Here is a 25,797-nt window from a genome sequence, read left to right as displayed (position 1 = left end):
CTTCTGGGTTTTGAGCCCTTAGGATTCATGTTTTCCAACTTTTCTCCACTACTAAAGAGGCTAGAAACTATCTTTTAAAAAAAAAGCAAGTTGAAAGTCTTGAGTAATCACAGCTAAAGCTTTATGAAAAAACAACAAATATCATGAGACTCATGATAAAAATTGCTAAGTTGGCACACTGAATTAGTTATTAGTGTTATGTTCTTTTGTTTAGTGTGTGGAAAACAAGGCTATAAAGAGTGAACATAAATGGTTTGCAAGTTATGTATCTGGAAATGAGTGGTAAACAAGCCTGGTGATTAACCTCAAAGTATTACTGGGAAATCATTAAAAACACAAAACAACTAAAAAACGGTAGCTCACAATCAAGACACATTTTGCATGAAGCAATTGCTAGCTTTTAGTGATCTTCTGCTGGCCACTTAAATGTCCCTCACTTCTGGTATGTGGAGTCAAAGTAAACGAGCTGACCCATCACCTGAGATTATTCAGTAATATTAGCAGATATGAAAGTAGTAGCCCTTGTAGCATGAAAAGCACCAGAATGACCACACTATGCTATGATTATTTCTCAAATCCTCCTCACGCCCCCGCTCCCAGCCCCACAGATTTCTATGCGCTGAAGACAATATTACTTCACCAGTTTTCTTTTATTGGGTGAAAAAATGGGACACCTTTTTGCCCATATTTGAAATCCAAGTTCAAATGTGTTGTGAGCTACACCTTGACCAAAGTCCAGTGCAGAGTGGTGTATTTTTACTTAAAAGTTGCACTTATCCTCTCTATGGGGATGGGAGAAAGAAGAGACAAGTGTGTCAGAATAGAGAGGACAGTCTCTTAGATTGTCTGAACAATGTATATATTAGTATGGTGCAATAAATGTAGGTATTTTACAAGTATAATTTCCCCCTCCTATTTACAATGCTTTCCTTGCATAAAATCATGGCATTTTGTACCCATGTAACTTAGACTCTAAGGTGATTCTGTGTTCTGGCCAGCAGCAGACCTAGCACACAAAGTATCCAGAGATAGAAATGATTCTATCTTTTTAGCAAAGGCAGAAATAATCCATAAATGTGGCTGTAGTACGGACCATTACTGAGTCCAGGGGCATATACAGGCATAAAGCCTATAGACTTAATAAAACATTCTAAGACTCCGGCTACTGGGGATTTGCAGGACTGACTGTCCATGGCTTTAAGACAGTGGTTGTCAACCTTTTTTCATTTGCAGTCCCCTAAAAAATTTCAAATGAGGTGCAGACACCTTTGAAAATCTTATAGCTGGTCTACACTACCGCTGAAGTCAATATGACTTACGTCGCTTAGGGATATGAAAACGACACTGCCCTGAGTGACATAAGTTACATTGACTTAAAACAGTGTCCACATCACACTATGCTGGTGGGAGATGCTCTCCACCGACATAGCTTCTGCCTCTCGTGGAGGTGGAGTAATTATGCTGACGGGAGAGTGCTCTCCCATTGGCATAGTGTGTCTTCACCTGGTGCGCCGATGTAGCTTGGTAGTGTACACTTACCCTCAGACATTAGTCTGCAGAGCCCCATGGATCTGTGGACCACAGGTTGAAAATCACTGGTTTAAGAGGAATCAGAAAAAAAGGGTCTGAATTCCGCTCCACACTCCTGTTGCTTGTCAAAGGTTTTTCTGTCAGGTGCCAACGGCCAATGACTGCCAAAATTTGGCCCCTGGGGTCTCTTCCATCATTTAAATCTATGCCTGCTAGTAATTCTAATTAATGCATATGCTTCTGCAGTGTGCTTTAGAATTTAAGCTACTTAAATTCAACAATAGACTTCAGAGGTTAGACAGAGTTAGTCTTGCTTTTATTCTTCCGTATCTATACAAATAAAAAATTTCTGAGACTTTTGGGTACTGTAGCTGTCTCAGACTTAACAATTATCTGCTATATGGCTAAACAGGTGCAAACTCTTGGCTGACTAATCTGTCAACGTGTAATGTACATTTATGTCAGACCATCTTCATACCAGAGAAATTCCTCAGACTCCATTTTGTGTCCCTGAATAAACAAAAGTCACTCCACCATTAGAAGCTACAGGTCACATGATAAGGTTGGCAAGTCAGAGCTCTGGGGTAAACAACGGCAGTGAGTATTTGGAACATGTGTCCCAGAATAAATTAAATTAAATTAAATTAACATCCTATCTCCTAGAACTGGAAGGGACCTTGAAAGGTCATCGAGTCCAGCTCCCTGCCTTCACTAGCAGGAACAAGTACTGATTTTGCCCCAGATCCCTAGGTGGCCCCCTCAAGGATTGAACTCTCAACCCTGGGTTTAGCAGGCCAATGCTCAAACCACTGAGCTATCCCTCCCCCCAATAAGGTAATGTTGGCATGCGTTCAAGCTGATAATGTTTGGCAGGGAGCATGAGCAGAAACGACCTGATAAGACAGTGAGCGTGTGCAGTAAAGATCTGATAGCTGACAGAACTGTATAAAAGGCAGATGGTTAAAATGGTTGAGAGAGGAGTGAACAAGGAGTTGGGAAAGCAAGGAAAGAAGTTAAGCAGGTGAGAGGTGGAGAGTGGATGAACTGGCAAGAGAGCTGATCGAGAGAGGCAGCTACAGCAGCAGCAACAGAAAGCCGACAGGACAGAGAAAGCCTGCCAATTTTTAATCATAGTATAGTATTAGAGTGTGTGTGTGCGTGCGCATGCGAATTGTAATTTACCTCTGTAAAACATAAAGTACAATTTAAGAACCCATGTCAGCGATCCACTGAAGACCAGATATCTGTAACAGAGCTCAACCATTTAGAATAATTTGAACTGTATGCAATTGCGTTTTGAATATTCTTTAACTTGCAATAAGAGATTTGTATTTTAGTTAGGTTTTTAGATTAGAGATTATTAGTTACATTAACAAAAGGATACTTTTTTTTGCAAAGAATACTGTCTGTGTCTATCATTTATTAGAAGGCCGTATTCATGTTCTCCAAGTGTTTCCTTAGTTATCCTGGAGACCCATAATTTAGGAAGAGAGATTAAGGGGGGTGATATGTATGTGATTCTAGGGCTGGGCACCCAAAGTTTTGGGGTGATAGTCTAGATACATAAAACACATCATCCCACATGATTATTGGAAAGCATTTATTTTTTTACCTGATTTACACATGAACACTTCAAACAATTTCATTTTCTATAATTATACAACAGATGAAGAATCAACATCTGAAAAGCTCTCTACACATGGTCCTCCAAAAAGACGACTTGTGGTCTCAGTCCTACATACAATACAGTTCACATTTCACATAATAACCAATAGACTGGTAAGGTATTTCTTTACATGCAGTCATATGAACATAAAATCACGCCAAAAGTACAAAAACCACACAGAGCACCGAGCATGAAATAAATAAATAAATGTTGGGAAGTCATACAAGCCATAAAGCATTCAACAACAGATTAAACAAATTTTTTCACATTAACAAAAATACATAAAATACTTAAATTAAATTTTTAACAGTATCCTCTTACATATCCCTGCCCTGTCTCTTTAACCGTGTTTTCCCATCCCTCATCTTTTCTTTCTTTGTTGAAGGGACTGCTATTTCCTCCTTTATCTTTTCCATTCCCTCGGATGGTGAAAGAAATGGATTAACCCTGAGGAAAACAACAAATAAAAACAGCATTACACTTACCTATTAAATGCATTTCTCCATCTGCACTTCCATATGGAATTGTTTCACGAATGGCCTGATCATAAAATTCTAAAGGCAGGCAAAACAGCTCTTCACCTCATTTACATACCTTTTGACACCTGTAATGACTTCTCTGCTGGACTTGAAGTTGTATTTTGACATGTTCATCTTAACTTTCCTTCCACCTCTGCTGAAATTCTCATCCATGCTGTCATCCTCTCACATCTTAATTATAGCAACTCCCTCTCCTAGGACTTCCCCAAATCCTAGCTTTTCAAGATTCCTGTATCTGAAGAGAAAGTTGCAGCCTCATGGTTTTCTCATAAATATCAAGAAGCACTGCCTGATCACTGCCAGCCACAAACATCTCCATTTGTTTCTCATTCAGAAGCTGAGAATTACCACCCAGCCAGACTAGCTGATCACAGTGGTTCTTTCTGGTTATACAACCTGTGAATCTTTGAATCATCTATGAATCTTTGGCACAGAGCCTCAGCTGGTACAAATTGGCATAGATCCATTGATATAAATGGAGTGATACCAATTTATACCAGCTGAGGATCCCTGCCCCTTTTAAAAAAATGATCTCCATGGATTTGTTTCAGCCTACTTTGTATCATCTTTTACTACTCTCCTCCCCATTTCCTCTCCTCATCTTACACCCTCCTCCTCAGAAACTAGTCAGTATGGGAATATCTTTCCCTTTCCAGCTCCTGCCATCTGGAACAGCCCTTCTGTGTCTTCCTGCCTTACTAATGGTCCATCTCAGTTCAAACCTGATCCATTAATCTCTTGCTTATGCCTATCTCCCTTCTTTATATACTAATTTTTGTTACTCTTTTTATGACTATAAACATTAGACAATGCCTTCCCTCCACTGTTTTCCATACTTAAACTCAGATATTGTCTGTTATCTCATTTTTTATTTCTGTAAAGTGTTAAAGTGTTTGAGGATATACATTGTATGAAAGATTCCATTAAAGTTAGAGAGAGTGTAATATATCAAAGGCAGGCTTAACTATTAGAAAAAATAATGTATACACATTTTTAAAAGTGTCTCACTTCTCTGTACCAATATAAAGTGAAAATGTCTACCAGAAATCGTAGTATTTCTTTTTGATTGATTATTTAGATTGTAAGCTCTTCACGACAAGAAACTCTGTGTTTGTACAGGGCCCAGTGCAATGGAACTGCAATAATTATGGGTGCCTTTACAAACAATTTCCTGATGTTACAATAACTAACTGATAGAGAAAACATCTTTATTCACTTTTTTGGACACTTCGTTTGCTCACTGCAATTTCTGTTATATTAACACTGTAACCTTATGTTTGATAAAACCTACTTAATGTGCATGAAATCAAGATTCCCCTTTATACAGTTCTCTTCTGTTCTCATTAGCGCACCCTTAGAGACCTACTCAGGAGTTCCAGGGATACTGTGGGATCCTGAGGTCAATTGACCTGCATTTCCTGCTCATGTTTCCTGTAGTCAACCAGTGCTCGCTAGCTGCATGTGTTCATTAGCACAGTTCTATGCAGATGATGCATGCATGGTCAGGCATATTTCACAATAGGTATTAGCGTAATCAGTATTGGAAACACAAAACATTAATCCTTCCCATCACCCACCCACGCCTTATATGAATTGTGCTTTTTTTTAAACTGCATTTTTTTCTTGGTAATGAAAAGACATGCCACACCAATTTGGGCCTTGCTAGGTTTGTGGGACTCCTTGCTAAACCCAAAATAGTGGGTGAAAGGTGGATAAAACTTCATCTCAACCTATGAACACGTTAGATAAAATTGTTTATGAAATTATGGATCAGAGCCAAAATGACCAGTGCATTTAAAATGAAAGAACCAATGAGGGTTTTCAAAGTTTCTAATAAGGTTACAGAATTGTTTTAGCAACCCAAAGTTAAGATGGAAGGAAATATGTCTATATGGGACCAGTAGATATTTGTTTTGATGGAACACAATTTCCACCTCTTCTTGGGCATTACATTTCTGGGGAGCACTTGAGAACTAGCTTATGCATGGAGATAATAAAAATGCAAGGCAGTGAGCCTATACATACAGAGAACATTAGCTATTATAACTCTCATGTCGGTTGCCACCTTGGACCTAAGATTAAATCTCATCCAGTGGTTAGGACACTAGCCTAGGACTTGTGAAACCTGAGTTCAGTTCCCTGCTCTAGCAGACTTCCTGTGTGACCACCCAGGACAATACTTTGTGCTTCAGTTCCCCATCTGCAAAATGGGGATAAAAGTACTTCCCTACATGACAGGGGAGGCACAAGGATGAACACATGAAAAGACTGTGAAGCACTCAGATACTATGGTGATGGGGCCCATATAGGTATCTTAGATTGATAGATTTGCCATCACACCATCAGGATTCTGTTTTCCACATCCTGAAAATTGTTCTGACCAGACTAAACAAGGAGAAGGAGCCCAATGATACCACATCTTCCATAGCTGCGTCCTCAACAATTCCTGGGATGTACATCTAAAATTTATTTTATTACGCTGAAGTGTATTAATTTTCTATCCTATCCTGTTCCTCCTACCTCTTTTATTAGAATGTTTTTCTTTAAAAAAAAAAAAAAAAAAAAAGAATCCAATTTAGTCAGCCAGGACATATCTGTCTTTTGGCAACACGTCTGTGACCCAAAAGGCAATCTTAAAAAAACAAAAACCCGAATACTTGATTCTGGCTAATAAGGATTGCTTACTATGTGCTGTGTCTGTGATTTTCCAGCAAGTGAACAGTAATTATCAGTGAGACAAAGTAATAAATAAATAATAGATACATCCCAAAGTAATATTAAATAGATACAGCCCAAAGGTCAGACAATGGTGATGTCACCCTAATTAGTGCTTTCCTATGGTGTGATACAAGTAGACAAGTCAACCAGTATTGGTTCAGATGCAGTTTTGAACCTGTGAACAATTTTTGAGGGTCTGGCTATTTTCTGCAACAAAACAAATGTGTGTTTGATGCTTGTTTTCATTAGTTTTAACAATTTTTGGCCAGTTTCCACTCCATTCCCTGGGATGTGCATCCAATATCTTAGGTTTCATTTAATAATTTCTTATTATTTCATAAAACATTATTAATTTCATTCATAGATTATCTATGTAATGTCAGCTACTTTTACATTCTAAGTGTACATCACCAACAAGCTAACTCTTTTAAATCTCTTGTGTCAACTATATTAAACTTAATCAGATGAATGGCTTTTAAAGCTTAGGGTTTTTTTAACCAGATTTTTTTATTACAGTGAAAATTGAGATTTAGTAGAGGTTGCTTTTACTGATAAATGGCTTGCTGGTACAATACACTGACATTTTCATTTCATCCCAAGGCTGGATGATAACTGAAGTAACATTCTTAGTTACTGTGCACAATCATGATGTTCAACGTGTGAAATCAAACATTGTAATATCTAATTTGAACCTAGTGCTGTGAAACATCTTGCAGAAAAGATTCAGGGCCAAATTCAGTCTTGGTTTTACTTACTTATGCAAAGGGCAGGTCTACACTACGGGGCTACATCGACCTAAGTTACGCAACTCCTGCTCTGTGAATAATGTAGCTAGAGTCGACGTACCTTAGGTTGACTTATTGCGGTGTCTACACTGAGCTGGGTCTCATGTCAACTTATCTTATGCCTCTCATTCTGGTGGAGTACCAGAGTCAACGGGAGAGCAATCGGTGGTCGATTTAGTGGGTCTTCATGAGGTCGGCTAAATTGACCCCGATGGATCGATCACTGTGCATCGATCCTCTGGTAAGTGGAGACAAGCCCAAAGTCTGAACCTGACCTACATATACATGCAGGATTCTATAATACAAACAAATGATTGTAAGAGGAACAGAGAAATTTCAATGGGGTGTTCAACAGAAGGTTAGGGAATCACTAAAGAAAAGCTCACCCATGTGGACAGTTGCTGTTATTTTCCCAATCAACCACTCTTTCCCTAATAACTATATTGACAAGAGACAGTTTACCTACTCTTAGATGGCAGGTTAAGGATTAGAATAATTACAAACTGATTATAGAGACAAGTTTTCATTTAAATACACAGTTTATCAACACCCAGCTGCATTTCACTCATGGGAAAGGCATCTTGCTATCATATGAACACAAGGCACAATTTCCTTAAATCCAACAGCCAGCAGAAGTTACATTTTAAAACCGAATTTATCAGAATCCTTGATTTCTATTCATTTATACAGGTACAAATGACTATAGCATATTCACATTTTTGTCAAGAGCCAACAATTAAATACAAGACTAAGGCTGTTTTACTGAAAACCTCCATTTACTTCACAGTTTACATATGACTAAATGTTGTAACGTTTTACATGTAAGAATAAAAATACCAAAATAGAAACCTAGCATTGTAGGTGAAACAGCTGTTCATCTTTTTATGAAGAGTTCTGAACAATATATTGGGGAATGGAGCTTTAAAAATTCATAACTGCACAGTTGTAAGGCTAAGAAATTACAGCAACAAGAAGTGGAACAACTTGAGTGCCAGGCTGGGGAAGGTTAAATTAAGAATCTTAATGTAGGGTTGCAGTCAGTAATTAGGGACAGCACAGAAATATGCTTTGCACAGGCAATTTGCCCAGATGCATCATCCTTTCTACTTGGGAAAAATCACTCTGCTCATTAAACTTCTGCTAACCAAATTTGAACAGCATGAACATCCAACTACAACAGCTAATGAAAGATACACTATTACAGCTCATAGAAAGTGAGAGGAAATAATAGCAATGTTTTTCTCACTACTAAGCACAGCTCAGGTCTGATATATACTATGAGAAACAGCTATACATGAGAAGTCTTATTAACGCACACACTCTAAATACTTGCAATAAATTAATAAAATTAAGGGATTCTGGTGAAAATTCTGTATTTTAAGTTAGACAGAATCGACCTGGAAGAAAAAGTAGAGAGAAAATACTTAAGAATTCTAATTTAGATGTTACAAACTCAATAAAAAGATAACAGTATGGCACAGTGAAACCAGGCATATGAAACCTAAAATGCAAAAAAGCTAGCAATGCATAACAAAATGGAACAAATTACCAAAGCCTTATTTGACATGTGGAAGAATAATCCAGCTTTTCAATGATTCTTCAAACACCAAAACTAAAGAATGTCTTCCACCATGTATACCTCTTCATAAAGGGGAGAGTATTGTGATAGTCAGACTCAGCATTTTACTTATTCTAACTTATTCACAGTTTGAAAAACATGAAATACAGATCTAAACACTCCTTCTTCAGTGACTCTCATGCCTTTCTTTCCCTAAAACATTTCTTTGTTGCATAATTCTATTATAGTCTTTTGACTTATTGTTGATCTGCTATGTATTCTGTAGCTATTCTGCTATTTCTTCCTTCAGGGGTTTCTACTTTGTGTGACAACAGCTTGTACTTCATATTTGCTGTCTTTGCATCAAATCACCAGATCTTTACAAGCACTAAAGTTATATCTGCATAATACTAATGCTGCTGCCTGTCAATCATTTAATGTTGTGCATGTTTCATTTCTTCAACATACTTACAGGGAAATAGGGAAAAAGAGAGAAATATATGTCAGACTGGAAGTTGACTATCTGCTGTTACCTACAAAAAACAAAGTAAAGACATGTCAAAAAGACAAATCTGGTTATGTACAACAGAAGAATTTTTAATGGTATATCAAATGTGATTGAATGATGACTTACCAATCAACTCTGCTGGATCAAGAAGTTCAGAGCAGCTGGCTTAGCTGGGTATTTGCAAAATAAATGTGTGGGGTAAGGTCCTATGTTACCTGGACACGCTAAATACAATAATCCTGGTTGGATCAGAGAAAGCATATATATAAATGATGTTATATTCTTTACTATTACCATAGACCTCACTAAATGAAGATGCTCATGCTACCATTCATTTATGTGCACATCGGATAGCTGTTTGATTGAGCCAGAGCATAGAAACTTCTCTTTTCTTTTAGTTGATTTTCAATGACTGAAAAGTAAATATACTTATCAATCTGATGAATTAACATTTATTCTGGTTCTCCCAGGCTTATTACACTGCTTACTGTTCTAGCTAAAGAATTTATCATTCTGAAAATAATCCAGTGTCAAACATTTCGCTCACTGTTAAGGTAACATTCACAAGCACATCGGAGGAAGCAGTTATAGAGAGGTCCAAGATGACATTCCTCTTTTAAAAGAGCCATTAAATATCAGTGATTAGTTACCCGGGGAACAAAGAGTAAGAGGAGACTGATGCTGCTCCTTCTTGTACCTCAACTGGTACGACAAATGACGCACATAGCCAAGAACCAAACCCAATGGTAGATATTTATATATCTGTGAGTATTTATGTATGCAGTGGTGTAGCTGTGTTGGTCCCAGGATATTAGAGATACAAGGTGGGTGAGGTAATATCTTATTGAACCAACTATTGGACTATTTATGTGGTAATCTAAATGAATGAGAATCTCATATGTTTGGGTATTCCTAAACTATGTCTACTCCTAACAAAAGTGGGTGCATATGTGAAGATGGAGTAGTTGTTTGCTATCAATAACAATGGTATGCAATGAGTAAGTACACTCTCTTATGGTCTTATAATCAAAAGGTTGAGATAGCTAAATTTAATCAATTAATGTTAGTAAGCTAGTCCTGGATAGCATTTGCTTTGTGTACTCTCTGGTTTGTCATGGACCTTTGACAGTTGTTGCTCTTCTTCATATGCCTGCACAAAGTGTAGATCGGTGTAAAGTATCATGTTTTTTCTCATTCCTTCTCTATTAACATATGACTTCAATCAATGCTCCTTGCAGATACAGTATTTTGGGTTTTTTTTGCAGAAGTGTCCAGATGCCACTTAATATCTTTTATGAACATCTCACCCAAAAAGTAGTCAAATTCTTCATTTGTGGCTTTGTAACAGGTATTTCAGAAGTGTGCAGCAGTACTGTCTAGACACTAGAATTAAAGGTGATATCAAATATTTTTAAACAAGATTATATTCTCAAGGATTGTATTCCTTCATTTGACTATCCAAAAGGATAAAATTAGTCAGTTTGTAAAAAGGATTCAGGCCATGAGTCATTTCCTACCATGAAATTCACTGAATATTTCTGTTGCATGGTTCTAAAAGTGGTAATAAAATCCAAGAAAATATTTACAAACCTAAAAATCATACATATTTCAAAATAATAAAATGGATAATGTTAAACTCTATCTGGAAAGGATATTACAAGCAAGGAATGTGATTTGTTTGTAAGAGGGATTATTAGCATGTATGTACAGCCGTACACACTGCTAGTTCGAAGTAGCTGAAATGCACAGTAAATCTTTTAAAATGTAGAAAAGTCATTTACAAGTGACAGAAAAAAACAAAATATGGACATATGTAGTGATTACATTTCCCAAGTCTGCCTCTGATAGTAGAGGCCATAGAAACAGTGCTAGTAATTAGAACAATAAGACTATTTACCAGTTAATTATGTTTATGTGTATCAGAGATACCTGACTGGAACTCTTGGGTTAGTTGCTCACATTGCATGAATAGCAGGTGGCAGCACCTATTATATTATATCAAAATATTTTGGCACAGAGGATCCTAAGTTCCATTTTTTCTGTTTTCACTATTAGTATTATTATGTTTAATATTGGTATTTCTATTGGTATCATTCTTATTTAATACTTTCATTTCCATCACTTTTGTACTGTGAGGTAGTGCCTAGAGGTCCCAGTCAGGGATCGGAACACCACTGTTACCCTAGGCCAGGGGTTGGCAACCGTTCAGAAGTGGAGTACTGTGTGCAGTTCTGGTCTCCCATGTTTAAAAAAGATGAACTCAAATTGGAACGGGTGCAGAAAAGGGCCACTAGGATGATCAGAGGAATGGAAAACCTGTCGTATGAAAAGAGACTAGAGGAGCTCGGGTTGTTTAGTCTGACAAAACGAAGGCTGAGGGGGGATATGATTACTCTCTTTAAATATATCAGAGGGATAAATATAAGGGAGGGAGAGGAATTATTCCAGCTTAGTAATAATGTGGACACGAGAACGAATGGATATAAACTGGCCGTGGGGAAGTTTAGGCTTGAAATTAGACGAAGGTTTCTGACCGTCAGAGGGGTGAAATATTGGAACGGCCTTCCGAGGGAAACGGTGGGGGCGAGGGACCTGTCTGGTTTTAAGATTAAGTTAGATAAGTTTATGGAGGGAATGGTTTAATGGTAAAACATATTAGCTGAGGAATACCGAGCAATGGCAGGTAAATAGTATAATGGCTAACAAGGGTCAGGCTGGAGACTCTTGCCTACATGCTCGGGGTCTTGCTGATCGCCATATTTGGGGTCAGGAAGGAATTTTCCTCCAGGGTAGATTGGCTGAGGCCCTGGAGGCTTTTTGCCTTCCTCCGCAGCATGGGGCAGGGATCTCTAGCAGGAGGGTTCTCTGCCAACTGAAGTCACTAAAACACAGGATTTGGGGACTTCATCAGCAGAGTCAAGGGAAGGGTAGGGACGGTTTTGGGGCCTGCAGCATGCAGGGGGTCAGACCAGATGATCATAATGGTCCCTTCTGACCTTAAAGTCTATGAGTCTATGGTGTGCCGAGTCTTCATTTATTCACTCTAATTTAAGGTTTCGCATGCCAGTAATACATTTTAACGTTTTTAGATGTCTCTTTCTATAAGTCTATAATATAACTAAACTATTGTTGTATGTGAAGTAAATAAGGTTTTTAAAATGTTTAAGAAGCTTCATTTAAAATTAAATTAAAATGCAGAGCCCCCCAGACTGGTGGCCAGGTCCCAGGCAGTGTGAGCGCCATTGAAAATCAGCTCGCATGCCGCCTTTGGCACACGTGCTATAGGTTGCCTACCCCTGCCCTAGGCACTGTACACAACAAAAAGACAGTCCCTGTCCCAAGAGTTTACAGTCGGTGTAAATCTTCATTAGACGAAGCTTCCAGAGCACTCAGAAATAGAAAGGGACATTAAAACAGGAGAACCATTAGAAAATAGTAATAGTTATAGTTACATTAGAACAAAGGGGAGTCTGAAGCCAGAACTCAGAATTTAAAAAAAGACAGGATGCATGGAAGACATTTTACTCCCCTAAAATGATATGGGGTTAACTTCTAGTGTCTGTTGAACTTATGTTTGCACTTATCCTCACTATGCATTCACCAATGTTCTGCATGACTGCAGTGCTTTAACATGGGACAGTACTACTGCCAACAGCTTCATGAAAACACAGGTGCTAATCCTAGACTGTGTAGGAGGGCACATTAGTAAAGATGCATATAGCTAATACAATTATTCATGTCCTTCAGGTTTGGAAGATTCAGATTCCTTTTCTTCAAGAGCTTCTGAAAGCTTCTACTACAGTGCAAGTTAGAATAAAATGTCATGCTAGGAAAAATTCCCAATAAGTAGTAGCTCATTGTGCACTTTGAACCTCATTCTGCACCACTGAGCTGTGTTTTGATTTACTCTGGCAAATATCTCTTTCCAGACACAATAGCATAGAAATGTACTCCTGCAACCTGTTCTGAGTGAGTCACAGCAAGAATTTTAGAAATCAGCAGCAAGACGGACTCGGAATTCTTGGTACAATTGAAAGTAGCACTTCTGCCTTGCACTCACATTATGTGAACAACTAACCCAACAGTTCCAGACTGGTGTCTGCAAGCCTGCACAAGTGTTGAGAGTCTGCAAGGTACCTCCCTATAATAAAAAATGTACAGGAAATTCTCATTTCCTTCTACAAGTTTTATACATAAAATTGTCATTGATGGAATAAGCGGTGTTCTTTATTGGTCTGAGAACTGGACTGGGATCTGGAAGATGCCGAGTTCCAATCTTAGTGATACGTATTCACTAAGTAGCCTTAACTAAATCATTTAACTGCTCCACTTTGGTTTCCCACTACCATTTGCAAAATGACGATAATAACATTTGCTTACCTTGGGGATTAATTAGCTAGTGTTCTTAAATGCTCTGAAGACGAAAAAAAGCTATAGATGTCAAATGCCATAATGATTAAAAAGTAATTGGTTAGAACTTTTCAAAAGAAACTCTTTTTCTGTTGAAAAAAGGGTCTCCCGTCATCTCCCGCCCCCGCAGAAACAAAATATCTTTCCGGGGGGCGAGGGGGAACTGGTGACATTTAACATTTTTTCCATTTTCCACATAAAATATTCATGACTTTTGGAATTAAAAAAACTAACTGAAAACAGTTTATTTTTTTATTTATCAAAAACTGAGTGTTTGGGCAAACAAATATAATTTACCAAAACACCTGTTTTTCAGCAAACAAAAATTGGAAATAGCTATTTCTAAAGGTTTTGATAATCTTCTTAACAACATTTTGAAAGAACAAAAAATATTGAAAAAATTAAAAGGGTTCTGTTTTGTTCACTTTTAAATGAAAACAAATTTGAATTTTTTGAGAAACTACTTTGTATTTTTTGACCAGCTCTATTAGTAAGTTAAATATCAAAAGATGAGACTAAAATATCAAAATCTGTATTTCTACCCATCATACAAGTTATTACTACCAGTTTTGCCATAGTAGTGCTACTATGTTATGTAACAATATAGAAAGGCTCATACACTGTGTATAATAATGTATCATCTTAAATCAGGAGTTCTCAAACTGGGGGTCGTGACCCCTCAGGGGTCGCGAGATTATTACGTGGGCGGTCGCGAGCTGTCAGCCTCCACACAAACCCCGCTTCACCTCCAGCATTTATAATAGTGTTAAATATTTTTTTAAAAAGTGTTTTTAATTTATGAGGAGGGTCGCCCTCCGAGGCTTGCTGTGTGAAAGGGGTCACCACTACAAAAGTTTGAGAACCACCATGTTAAATGTAATTTCAAACATATCACAAAACAGAATTATGTTAAACTTTAAATAAAATTAAAATAGATTGCATTCTTACAGGACAATTCTTTGTTAAGCTAAATAGCTCAGATGCTATTTAATGAATTTATTTCATAGCTCAGGGGACAATATAAAGACCTGAGATTAAAAAGAGTTTCAAACAGTTGCTGAAAATGCCTTCCATTGTTGGCACAAAAAATAAATCTGATAGTACAGTAAAAAGTATTTTTTAAAAGTAGTAAAAAAAAATTTCCTTTATAGTCAACAATTCCTTGGCCTTTAACATTTTATTATTTTAAAAATCAGCTAACATTATGTGCGCCCTCATTGCTAAGGAAAGCATAGTATAAATCACTATGTTACAATTAGGTATTTTGTATGCAAGTCCTGAGACAATAAAATCATTGCAAGATGTTCTTACCTTGAACTAGATCTTGATTTAATGTCATCCTTTGCTATTCTTTCACTACTACTTTCTTCATTGTTCTCTGATTGCTTTTGACTTGGCTGCCTTCTTTTCTCCCATTTCTTTTGCTGATTTGAGATTTCCACCTCTACTTGTGATCCATTTTCTGCTCCCAGCTGTGAACCTGAGGAATGTGCCAGGCACTTAGAGGAGTTAGACAGTTTCTGTTCTTCTCTGCCAGAATCTCTTTCTGCTAGCAAAGCAGGAGACGTTTCAGTTTTTAATGCCTCCTGTGCAGAGACTGCACTATCCAGTTTATCTATATGGTCCTTTTCTTTAGATTTTACTAAACTATAAGAAGCATTTATAACTTTTCCTGGGGAATGTCTGGTCTTTAAACCATCAATATTATCCTCCCTACTGTCTTCACAGCTGCCACAACACACACAGGAATTAATTAGACAATTTGTGGCAGCTATGCTGAGTTTATGGGATTCACTCTCCTCTTCATCAGCTAAAGAATCAGAAGACCCAGGAACACAACTGATAGCTACTTCTGGTGTTGTTACTGGGGATTCTGAAGTAGAGGGAGATTTGGGATTAAATATTACAGTAGCAGATATCTTCATTCCACCCGTCCTATGGGCTATCATTTCTGCTGTCTCTGCATCAGCATATGTATCCCAGCCATTGAGGTATAACTGTGAATCAGGACCTTCTAAACAACTGCACGAATTTTGAATTGAGATACAAGTCATCTGTTTGCCATCTTCAATATTGTTATTATTGCTTAAATCGCTTTCTGCCTCTCTTAAAAGTAAAGTCTCTTCTGTTTGATGACCATTGTCATACACTAGAGGGTCCCTGTGCTGCACACTCTGCTTTGAATTGTGGCAAGGGTTATTCACCCATGCAAATGTGTCATTGGCTGAATCCAACCCAGCAAGAGCTTCTCCTGCTCCATCCAGATCATCCATAAAAAACACTCTCTCATCTTCGTCAATTAAGTTGTCAAGATGTTGCCTGTTAGGTGAGGTCTCTGTGCTGGAGCCATTTCTTATGCCAGGTCTATGTGCTGGAGACTGGCAGATACTTGGTGGGGAAAGCAGGGAAGACATCTCATCTCCAACTCTGTGGACCATCCTATTCAGCTGTTCCAATTCCTGTTCATCATACTGCATGGAGCAGGCTAGCTCAGCCTCTGTGTTTTCAGCATTTGCTGAAAGCTCCTCAGCAGGCAAAGTTGCAGCCAAGGCAGTTGTACTGACAGTGGGCACTTCAGGATCTGTTCTGACAGGAAAATCCACATCCTGGGATATACAGAGGTTACGTTCCAGTGTGTGCAGCTCATCATCAGTTAAGGTCTGAAGCAGATCCCTACAAAGCGAAAAATGGAGACATTATGTTGCAGTTTGTATTCATAAAGGGTGACTGCATTACAGCTCTTACTAGTAGCTTTCTCTGTCTGAAAAGAAATCCACATGCAGAATTTGGAAATAGACACAGAAAAGTATTAGCTAGCACTTGGAGCTGGAGAATTCTAAGTGCATTGTAAATTCTAATTCAGAGCATGTGTGTTCTCCTACACTTGAACCCAGGACTATGCTGGGAAACAGAGAATAAAATATTGTCTCTTTTCTGGCTGCAAAAAACCAAACATTTAGTCATCTGGGGTTCAAAAATAATGTTTCACATTTTAAATATATTACTAGCTTGAATTAAAACCACACTTACTGTAATTTAGTTAGGACACTGACACCTTCCTGAGAACTAGTCAGTGAAGGTTATTGCACTCAAGAGTATAGTTAAAATTGCCCAAGCTATTACGTGGGCAGATACAAAGAACGTATTAAAAACATTAATCAATGTCCCCTTTGCAGTGCTGACTTATTGGAAATCTCAGACTGTAATTGAGAATATAGTTTAAATTACAAAACCTGTTTTGAAGAAGACCTAATCTGTTCTTAGACTTTATACAATAATATATTTCTAGGTAGGTTACTATGAGCATTTTCCTTCTGGTTCCCATTACTAATGCATACATAGTTAATAGTTGAGAAATTGACAGAGGACAAAAGATTGGAGTTTCCCATCTTTTCTTTCCACCTCCTCTTAGTGTTTCTTTGCATTGTGATACTTTCATTTATTCCTTGACATTGTTTAATCAGATGAAATAATATTTAAGAGTTCATGAGGTGAAACATATTTACTGACATTACTCTTTTTAGTTCTGCAAATAATATTGTTACTGAGCACATTATTAATCTACATTAAAGGAAAAGCTTCCTTAGAAAAAATATACAACATTCTGATGAACTGAGCTGAAAAAAGACCAGTTGCAGATATGACTAAACTTAGGAAGACAAAGTGAATAAGTTAATATATTTTACTTAGAAATATCTTCTATTGAACCAGTTTCTGCTGGTGAAAGAGACAAGCTTTCAATCTTACACAGAGATCTTCTTCAGATCTGGCACCCAATATTGGGACACCATTGCAGAGTTACTTCCATATCTACTTATAAATCATGTTTTTACTTACATTTAACATTTTCCATATCCAAATGATAAATGAAGAAAAGTTAAGAGCCACATTTATTTTGTAAACACAAAGTTGTGTCATTTGAAGAATCCTGAGGCATAACTGGAATGGAATCATACACTACCCTTGTCTGATACTTGGCAGGACAGCAATGACAAACTGATAATCTGTCAATAGGGCAATTTCCTTTTCAATATATTACTCATCAGACCCTCTATTTTTTCCTTCTTTCTACTACTAAGGGATAATTACTTTCAGGGGTCAAATACCCCATCTGGGAGTACAGGATAGCAGACCTTTAAGGAAACAAGGCTAGTGCGATCTAACTGATCCACCATCAGACTTGATTCAAAGTCCACTGAAGTAAATGGGAATCTTTCCATTGACTTCACTTGACTTTGTATTAAGCCCTGAAAGCACTGTGGAGCTCATAGCCTTTTTGGATGCTCAAAGACTTAATATTACCTTGACAATTTTGTACCTTAATTACAAGATAACAGCTCTCAACTTCACATCTTAAAACCTGCTTTACATTCTTACTAATAATATCCTGATGCTGAAATGGAAACACCATGTTAAAAAAAGAAGTCATCTTTGGGATTGATACTTTAATACAAAAATGCCCACTGCATTAGCCTTGAAAAAAACAAGAGATTTCCTTGTGGTATAAATGTGTACATGTGATTTTTAGGGGCAGCACAATCTTGTGGCTAGAGCACAGGAAAGGGAGTGAGCCACTCCTAATATGCAAAAAGAACAGGAGTACTTGTGGCACCTTAGAGACTAACAAATTTATTAGAGCATGAGCTTTCGTGGGCTACAGCCCACTTCTTTGGATGCATATAGAGTGGAACATATATTGAGGAGATATATATACACACACATACAGAGAGCATGAACAGGTGGGAGTTGTCTTACCAAGTCTGAGAGGCCAATTAAGTAAGAGAAAAAAACTTTTGAAGTGATAATCAAGATAGCCCAGTACAGACAGTTAGATAAGAAGTGTGAGAATACTTACAAGGGGAGATAGATTCAATGTTTGTAATGGCTCAGCCATTCCCAGTCCTTATTCAATCCTGAGTTGATTGTGTCTAGTTTGCATATCAATTCCAGCTCAGCAGTCTCTCGTTGGAGTCTGTTTTTGAAGTGTTTCTGTTGTAAGATAGCCACCCGCAGGTCTGCCATTGAATGGCCAGACAGGTTAAAGTGTTCTCCCACTGGTTTTTGAGTATATATATATATCCTCAATATATGTTCCACTGTATATGCATCCAAAGAAGTGGGCTGTAGCCCACGAAAGCTTATGCTCTAATAAATGTGTTAGTCTCTAAGGTGCCACAAGTACTCCTGTTCTTTTTGCGGATACAGACTAACACGGCTGCTACTCTGACTCCTAATATGCTTAGAGATCATTGGATGGCAGGTATTATGTTAGTGCAAAGCACTATTACGATTATGTGCATTATATCCATGTAGACAACGGTGTATGTTGCATTTATCTTATTTTAAGTATGAGGTATGTGGGACGTAAAATATGTGGGTGGAAGTAAGATAGTGGCTTGAAACTTCGGGACTCTGTGAGGGCCTATTGGGTTGATTGGAGCAGCGGGAGGACAACCGTGGAAAGGCAACTTGCCAGGTGGAGGCGATTTTGTCTGGGCTGGGTAAAATTGCCAAGAAAGGTCTCTCCAGATTCCACAGACTGATCCATCAGGAATGATAAAGATCCAGGCTTATGAGAAGGTGGCAGTGATACCACATTGGAAGAACATCTGACTCTGTGGCTTATGAAAAAGAAACTGAAATGGGGTTTGAAAAGGACAGAGGGCGCTGCCAGGTGATCAGTACCAGAGTTAATTGTAAACAATATATTACAAGTTCTGTAATTCAGTCGGTATTGGAGCTATGGTGAATTGGAATTTCTACAATGGCCTTTGAAGGGAGGGACTGCTCCACAAACCTAGTTCTTTTAACAAGGGAGGGTAGGGTGCCCTGGGTCGTAGGAAACCTGGGGTTGTGACAATCCACATATCAAAACTCCATAAAGAGAGTGATTGTAGTCCAAAAAGTCACTGAAGGCAAAAAATAAACATCTCCTGCATCCATATTTATTTTCAATCAATGACTTCCATATCAAATTTACTACATTAAAGGCTAAACAAGATTTTTAGGACTGCCACCAACATATTATCTGAAAATAAGTCATGTGATATCTGACTCATACATCACCAGATATCACACAACAAAAACGGTAGAACCAAAATGTAGCTGACAGCTTAGAGGATAATAATTGAGGCAGAATAAAAGACAGCATATGCTCTTCTGCAGCTCTGCTGACTGTACAGCATTAACAGTAATAAAATACAGATTTTTTTTAAAATCAGTAAACCTAAGCAGCTATGACTCAGAATAAACACTTGGATACAGCCACGTGCAGTCACCAGGTGCCATTTTTGTATTCACTTTTATAGCCATAATCACACTATGTGGATTGTGTCCTCCACCTTACACCCACTTCCCCATTTTCTCTGGCAGATTTGTTTTTATTCCATAATGCTTATTCTTGTTCTGCATAAATCATTCCATGTGAATCTTGAAGTTTAATGTTTGTTTGGCAATTTGTTCAGCTGTAAATTTGTTAGACAAGGTACCATGCAATCGCTCTAGGGCTAATTATCCTCTGTAGTTGAAAATCAGTCTTCTTATCATGATGTATTATAAAATTTCAAAAATCTGTAAGTTTACAAGTCTGTCTGATAGCTAAATATTATACAAAGATTGATGCATATGGCATTAGTGTCAGTGATGAATTGGGGGTTCTGTCTGTACCACTTCTGAATTGTGAATGATTTTATGAAATTGTATGATGAAATTACTGCATCATGGAATGCGTGTGTGTGTGTGTGTGTGTGTGTGTGTGTGTGTGTGTGTGTGTTTCTATCCACCATGAATTAGCAGGGTTGTTGACATCTGACTATGAATGCCAGTGAAAATGACATAGGATCAGAGGCTAAAATAGGGAAAGGACAAGTTAAAAATTATAGTAGAACCTCAGAGTTATGAACACCAGACTTACGAACTGACCAGTGAACCACACACCTCATTTGGAACCGGAAGTACACAATCAAGCAGAGGCAGAGGGCAAACATAGTTCCAATCTATAAAAAGGTGAATAAGGGCAACCTGGGGAATTACAGACCAGTCAGCTTAACTTCAGTACCCAGAAAGATAATAGAGCAAATAATTACGCAATCAATTTGCAGACACCTAGAAAATAATAAAGTGATAAGTAATAGCATGGATTTGTCAAGAACAAATCATGTCAAACCAACCTAATTGCTTTCTTTGATGGTAACAAGCCTTGTCACTGGGGGGAAGTGGGAGATGTAGTATATCTTGACTTTAGTAAGGCTTTTGATACGGTCTCACATGACCTTCTTGCAGCGGGGCAGTTACCCCGCTCCGGTGGAAAAAGGCTAGGCTGATTGGGGAAGCAGCCACAACTGGGGCCAACCCCCGATCAGGCCACACCTGGCCCTGTTACAAGGGCTCAGGGAGGAGCTGGGTCAGTCTCTCTCCAGCTTTGGAGGGAGAAGGGCCTAGCTGCCTGAGAATAGGGTACCTGAAGTACAGCGGTGTTGTGGAAGGGCAAGAGGAGCTGGGGAGCTCCCACTTGGCAACTCCCCAGGTTGAGGCCTTGATAAAGGCCTACACAGGTATTGGGGCTGGGAGGTGCAGCTCGGGAATAGGCAGAGGCAGTCGGTCTGACCCCCTTGCCAATAATGAATGGCTATTACAGACTGCAGTGTGCCCCAGTGAGAGGGGGCTAGATGATGACTGGCAGTAGCCACTGAGGCAAGGTGGGTGTAGAGGGGTGGGTGTTCCTCTGGGAGGGGAGACCCAGAGCGTGGGGACTGCCGGGGGGGCAGAACCCAAGGGTAAGGGGCACTGGGGTCCAGGATGGACACGGGGCCTGAGGCAGGCGAGAAACTGGCCACCAAGAGGCGCTCCGAGTGCTAGACAAGCTAATTCCCAGGACGACCAGCAGGAGGCGCCGCATAGGTGAGTCGTCAACCCTGTTACACTTCTCAAACAAACTAGGGAAACATAGCCTAGATGGAGCTACTAATAAGGTGGGTACATAACTGGTTGGAAAACCGTTCCCAGAGAGTAGTTATCAGTGGTTCACAGTTAAGCTGCAAGGGCATATTGAGTGGGGCCATGCAGGGATAAATTCTGGTTCCGGATCTGTTCAATATCTTCATCAATAATTTAGATAATGACATAGAAAGTACTCTTATTAAGTTTACAGACAATACTAAGCTGGGAGGGGTTGGAAGTGCTTTGGAGGACAGGATTAAAATTTAAAACAATCTGGACAAACTGGAGAAATGGCCTGAGTAAACAGGATGAAATTCAATAAGGACAAATGCAAAGTACTCCACTTAGGAAGGAACAATCAATTGCACACATACAGAACGGGAAATGACTGCCTAGGAAGGAGTACCATGGAAAGGGATCTGGGGGTCATTGTGGATCACAAACTAAATATGAGTCAACAGTGTAACAACTGTTGGGAAAAAAAGCAAATATCATTCTGGGATGTATTAGCAGGAGTGTTGTAAGCAAGACACGAGAAGTAATTCTTCCGCTCTACTCTGTTCTGATTAGGCCTCAACTGGAGTATTGTGTCTAGTTCTAGGCGCCACATTTCAGGAAAGATGTGGACAAATTGGACAAAATCCAGAGAGGAGCTACAAAATGATTAAAGGTCTAGAAAACATGACCTATGAGGGAAGATTGAAAAAATGGTTTTGTTTAGTCTGGAGAAGAAAAGACCGAGGGAGGACAAGATAAAAGTTTTCAAGTACATAAAAGGTCGCTACAGGGAGGAGGGAGAAAAATTGTTCTCGAACTCTGAGGATAGGAGAAGAAGCAATGGGCTTAAATTGCAGCAATGGCAGTTTAGGTTTTACATTGGGAAAAACTTTCTGTCAGGGTGGTTAAGGACTGGAATAAATTGCGTAGGGAGGTTGTGGATCTCTGTCAGTGAAGATTTTTAAGAGCAGGTTAGACAAACACCTGTCAGGGATGGTCTAGATAATACTGTACTTAGTCCAGTCCTACCTTGAGTGCAGGGGCCTGGATTAGAAGACCTCTTGAGGTCCCTTCCAGACCTACAGTTTTATGATCTTTCCACCAGGCCAGAGATAGTGGTGAGTAATCTGCACTACTCAAAGTAAGACAATTCAGGACAATGGGTATGCTCTACTTGGGAGACTTCCTCCTCTTGTCTGAAGGGAGAGAGGTTTGGGAGTAATGGAAAAATATCAAAAGGCAAAACAAAAGCAGATGACCCCAGCAGGAGTCCATAAATAGACTTATAGGGAGAACTGGGGAGAGGGGTAGAGCCATTTTGCACCAGAGTACGAGGAGGAAAACTGATGCAGGGGCAGTCTAGGCCAGGGAAAAGAGGACCCAGCCTCCCTACCTGAACACATGGTCCCCCAAGGACTCCCAAGGGAAGGGGAGTTAGTGAGGGAGTTGTGTTCAGGATGTTTTATTGTTTTGTATGATCTGTACTCCCCTATGCTTTAGATGATTAAATATAAGGAGCACCAAGACAGTAGATGGTACAAAGTGTGTGCGTAGACTGCATCACAACTCCTGCAGGCCCTTGAGTTAAACTGTAAACCAAAGCTTCACATCTTTGGGGCAGAGTTCTGGGATAGTGCAGTGTTTAAATACTGGCGAGTATGAAGGTTCAGCACTGTGCTCAGAGGGACTAGGCAGTTGGACAGGAGATTCCTACACTCAGGGAGGGAGGGTGCCAGATAGAAGGTCTGTGCACTGTGAGTGTGCCTGGGGACCCTGAGGTCGGTGCCATGACTGTACTCCAGGAGCTTCAAACACACCAGTGATCCAGAGCAGAGGCATGGATTTCCCTCACAGCAATCCTAGTGGATGGCCAGGAAGGGGCTCTCACTAGGATCTGTGACAGTGTGCTCACAGGTTATTCCAAAGATATATTTATTTAGCGTGTGCATAGTCGTCTAGCCAAGTTATGGCAGCTTCAGTGGCGTGATGCAGTTCTTCTAGGCCACTGCTGAACCTACTCAGCAGGCATTCGACAGTGTGCGTCATCGCCTGTGCTGTGCCGCAGCTGCGCAAAGGGCTGTCACGAAGGCCCCAGCTATACTGGTTGGCTGCACAGACACCTTGCCCAGTCTGGAACCTGTTCAACAGGGACCTTTGACGACGGGGCAGGCAAAAACCGGGTCGGTGACGAGGGACTGGTTGGGGATTCCTCTCACCAGAGTGTTTCTGCCCTAACATCCTAGCATGGCGGATGAGACCATAATGGGGAAAGTGATGGCAAACATGAGGTTGGTGGTTTAAAAAGGTCATTGTCCAGCAGCAGGTTTGAGTTGGCGCATACTTTCTCCAGTAACTTGCCAGTGGCAACCTCTTATCTGATATGAGGAGGAGCGATATTGCTCAGAACTGGGAGTCATGGGAGTGCAGTCGGACGCGGGTGCCAGAGAGGATACGCATGGCAGCATGTAACTGCGTATCCACCAGTTTGGTGTGTGACGGGATCGACTGCAAACTGGTGCGCAGCACTCCGCCACCGAATATGAGGTGGCAAGAGCTGATGTCCGCAGAGTTGGAGCACGAGCACCCCAGGGTAAATAGGGGAAATAGAATCTAGAATGGAATAGAGTGATGTGGTTAGATTCTGGTCTACATCATATAAATAAGAATCTGACTCAGAGGAAGTTAGAAACATTAACTGCAACTGGGCCTCAAGGGATTTGAATCTTTACACAATACATTAATATATTAAAATAAAAGATCATTCTCTAAAAACTCTAGTATAAAAAGTTAAATATGATTTAACTGTTGTCCCAGGCAAGTACTGTAGTAGCAGAGTTCAAAAAAGATCCACCCTCTAGCCAGCTTCCTTATTATAGTTATTAATTAATTTATAGTCCTCACGTACAATGTTTTGATCTGGATTTGAACCTCAGCCCCCAGTTTGGCAGTGTCTGAGGTGAGTTTTTGTTCAGGGCTCTCTCTACTTAACAACTATCCAAATTTTTCCTTGGACTAAGAATCTACTTTGTTCTCATGATCATATTTTGCTCTTATCAAGTCAAATTCTCTACTGATGTAAACTGATGCAGCTCTATTGACTTCAATGGAGTTATTTACATCAGCTGAGTACAGTAACTCCTCACTTAAAGTCATCCCGGTTAACGTTGTTTCGTTACTGATCAATTAGGGAACATGCTCGTTTAAAGTTGAGCAATGCTCCCTTCTAACGTTGTTTGGCAGCCGCCTGCTTTGTCCACTGCTTGCAGGAAGAGCAGCCCATTGCAGCTAGCTGGTAGGGGCTTGTAACCAGGGTGGACCAGCAGCTCCCCGCTCCCCTAAGTTCCCTGTGCTGCAGCCGTCCAGCAGGCTATCAATCGGCAGTTCAGCTGTCCCTCCCCCACTGCCATGTGCTGCTCCTGCCCTCTGCCTTGGAGCTGCTCCCAGAGACTCCTGCTTGCTGTGCAGGGGGGGAAAACGGGGGCTAATGTCAGGGTGTCCCCCTCCCTCCTGCTCCTGTACCTCGCTTACCTCTTCTCCATATAGAGCAGGGAGGGGACACGGACAGAGAGAGAGAGTTTGAGGCAGCAGCTGCTGTCTCAACTTCCTGATTCACTTAAAAAGACAATACATTTGAGAGTGCGTCAGTTTATTTAAAGGGGCAAATGTGCATCTCTCTCCCACACACAAGGTGTATGTCTGTCTCTGTCTGCTATGCTGTCTCCGCTCCCTCCTGTTCGTGCTGCCTTGATGAGAGGCTACCTTAACAACAATGTGTTAATCCTTGAGGGCTCAGCGGTTAGTTCATCATTTAGCAGCAAGCCAATCCCTGGGAAATATCCCTCCCTCTTCCACCCTGTAACTTCACCACCTCAACCAAGCTTCACAATCATCAAAGCTGTGAACAGTATTAAATTGTTTGTTTAAAACGTATACTGTGTGTATATCTATATAATATATAGTTTTTTGTCTGGTGAAAAAAAATTCCCTGGAACCTAACCCCCCCATTTACATTAATTCTTATAAAAAAGAAGAACAGGAGTACTTGTGGCACCTTAGAGACTAACAAATTTATTAGAGCATAAGCTTTCGTGGACTGCATCCGAAGAAGTGGGCTGTAGTCCACGAAAGCTTATGCTCTAATAAATTTG

The 25,797-nt window shown here is 39.6% G+C and overlaps 1 protein-coding gene across 7 annotated transcripts in view; it reads right to left on the bottom strand.

The window, feature by feature from the left end:
• The window catches only part of ZFYVE28 (zinc finger FYVE-type containing 28), a 292,274-nt gene that overhangs the window by 46,276 nt on the left and 220,201 nt on the right, over positions 1–25,797 (bottom strand). For 3 of the 7 annotated variants that reach the window (XM_034771176.1, XM_034771178.1, XM_034771177.1), the window contains one exon: positions 15,026–16,387. In XM_034771176.1, coding sequence (XP_034627067.1) covers positions 15,026–16,387 — 1,362 coding nt within the window. Of the gene's footprint in view, positions 1–9,268; positions 9,544–15,025; positions 16,388–25,797 lie in introns of all 7 variants that reach the window. The other 4 variants (XR_004645804.1, XR_004645806.1, XR_004645803.1 and 1 more) reach the window with 4 other exon arrangements.

Source organism: Trachemys scripta, chromosome 5 (genome assembly GCF_013100865.1).
Source record: "Trachemys scripta elegans isolate TJP31775 chromosome 5, CAS_Tse_1.0, whole genome shotgun sequence".
NCBI lineage: Eukaryota > Metazoa > Chordata > Testudines > Emydidae > Trachemys > Trachemys scripta.
Note: the sequence above shows the minus strand (reverse complement) of the source record. Positions and strands in the feature narration are given on the sequence as shown.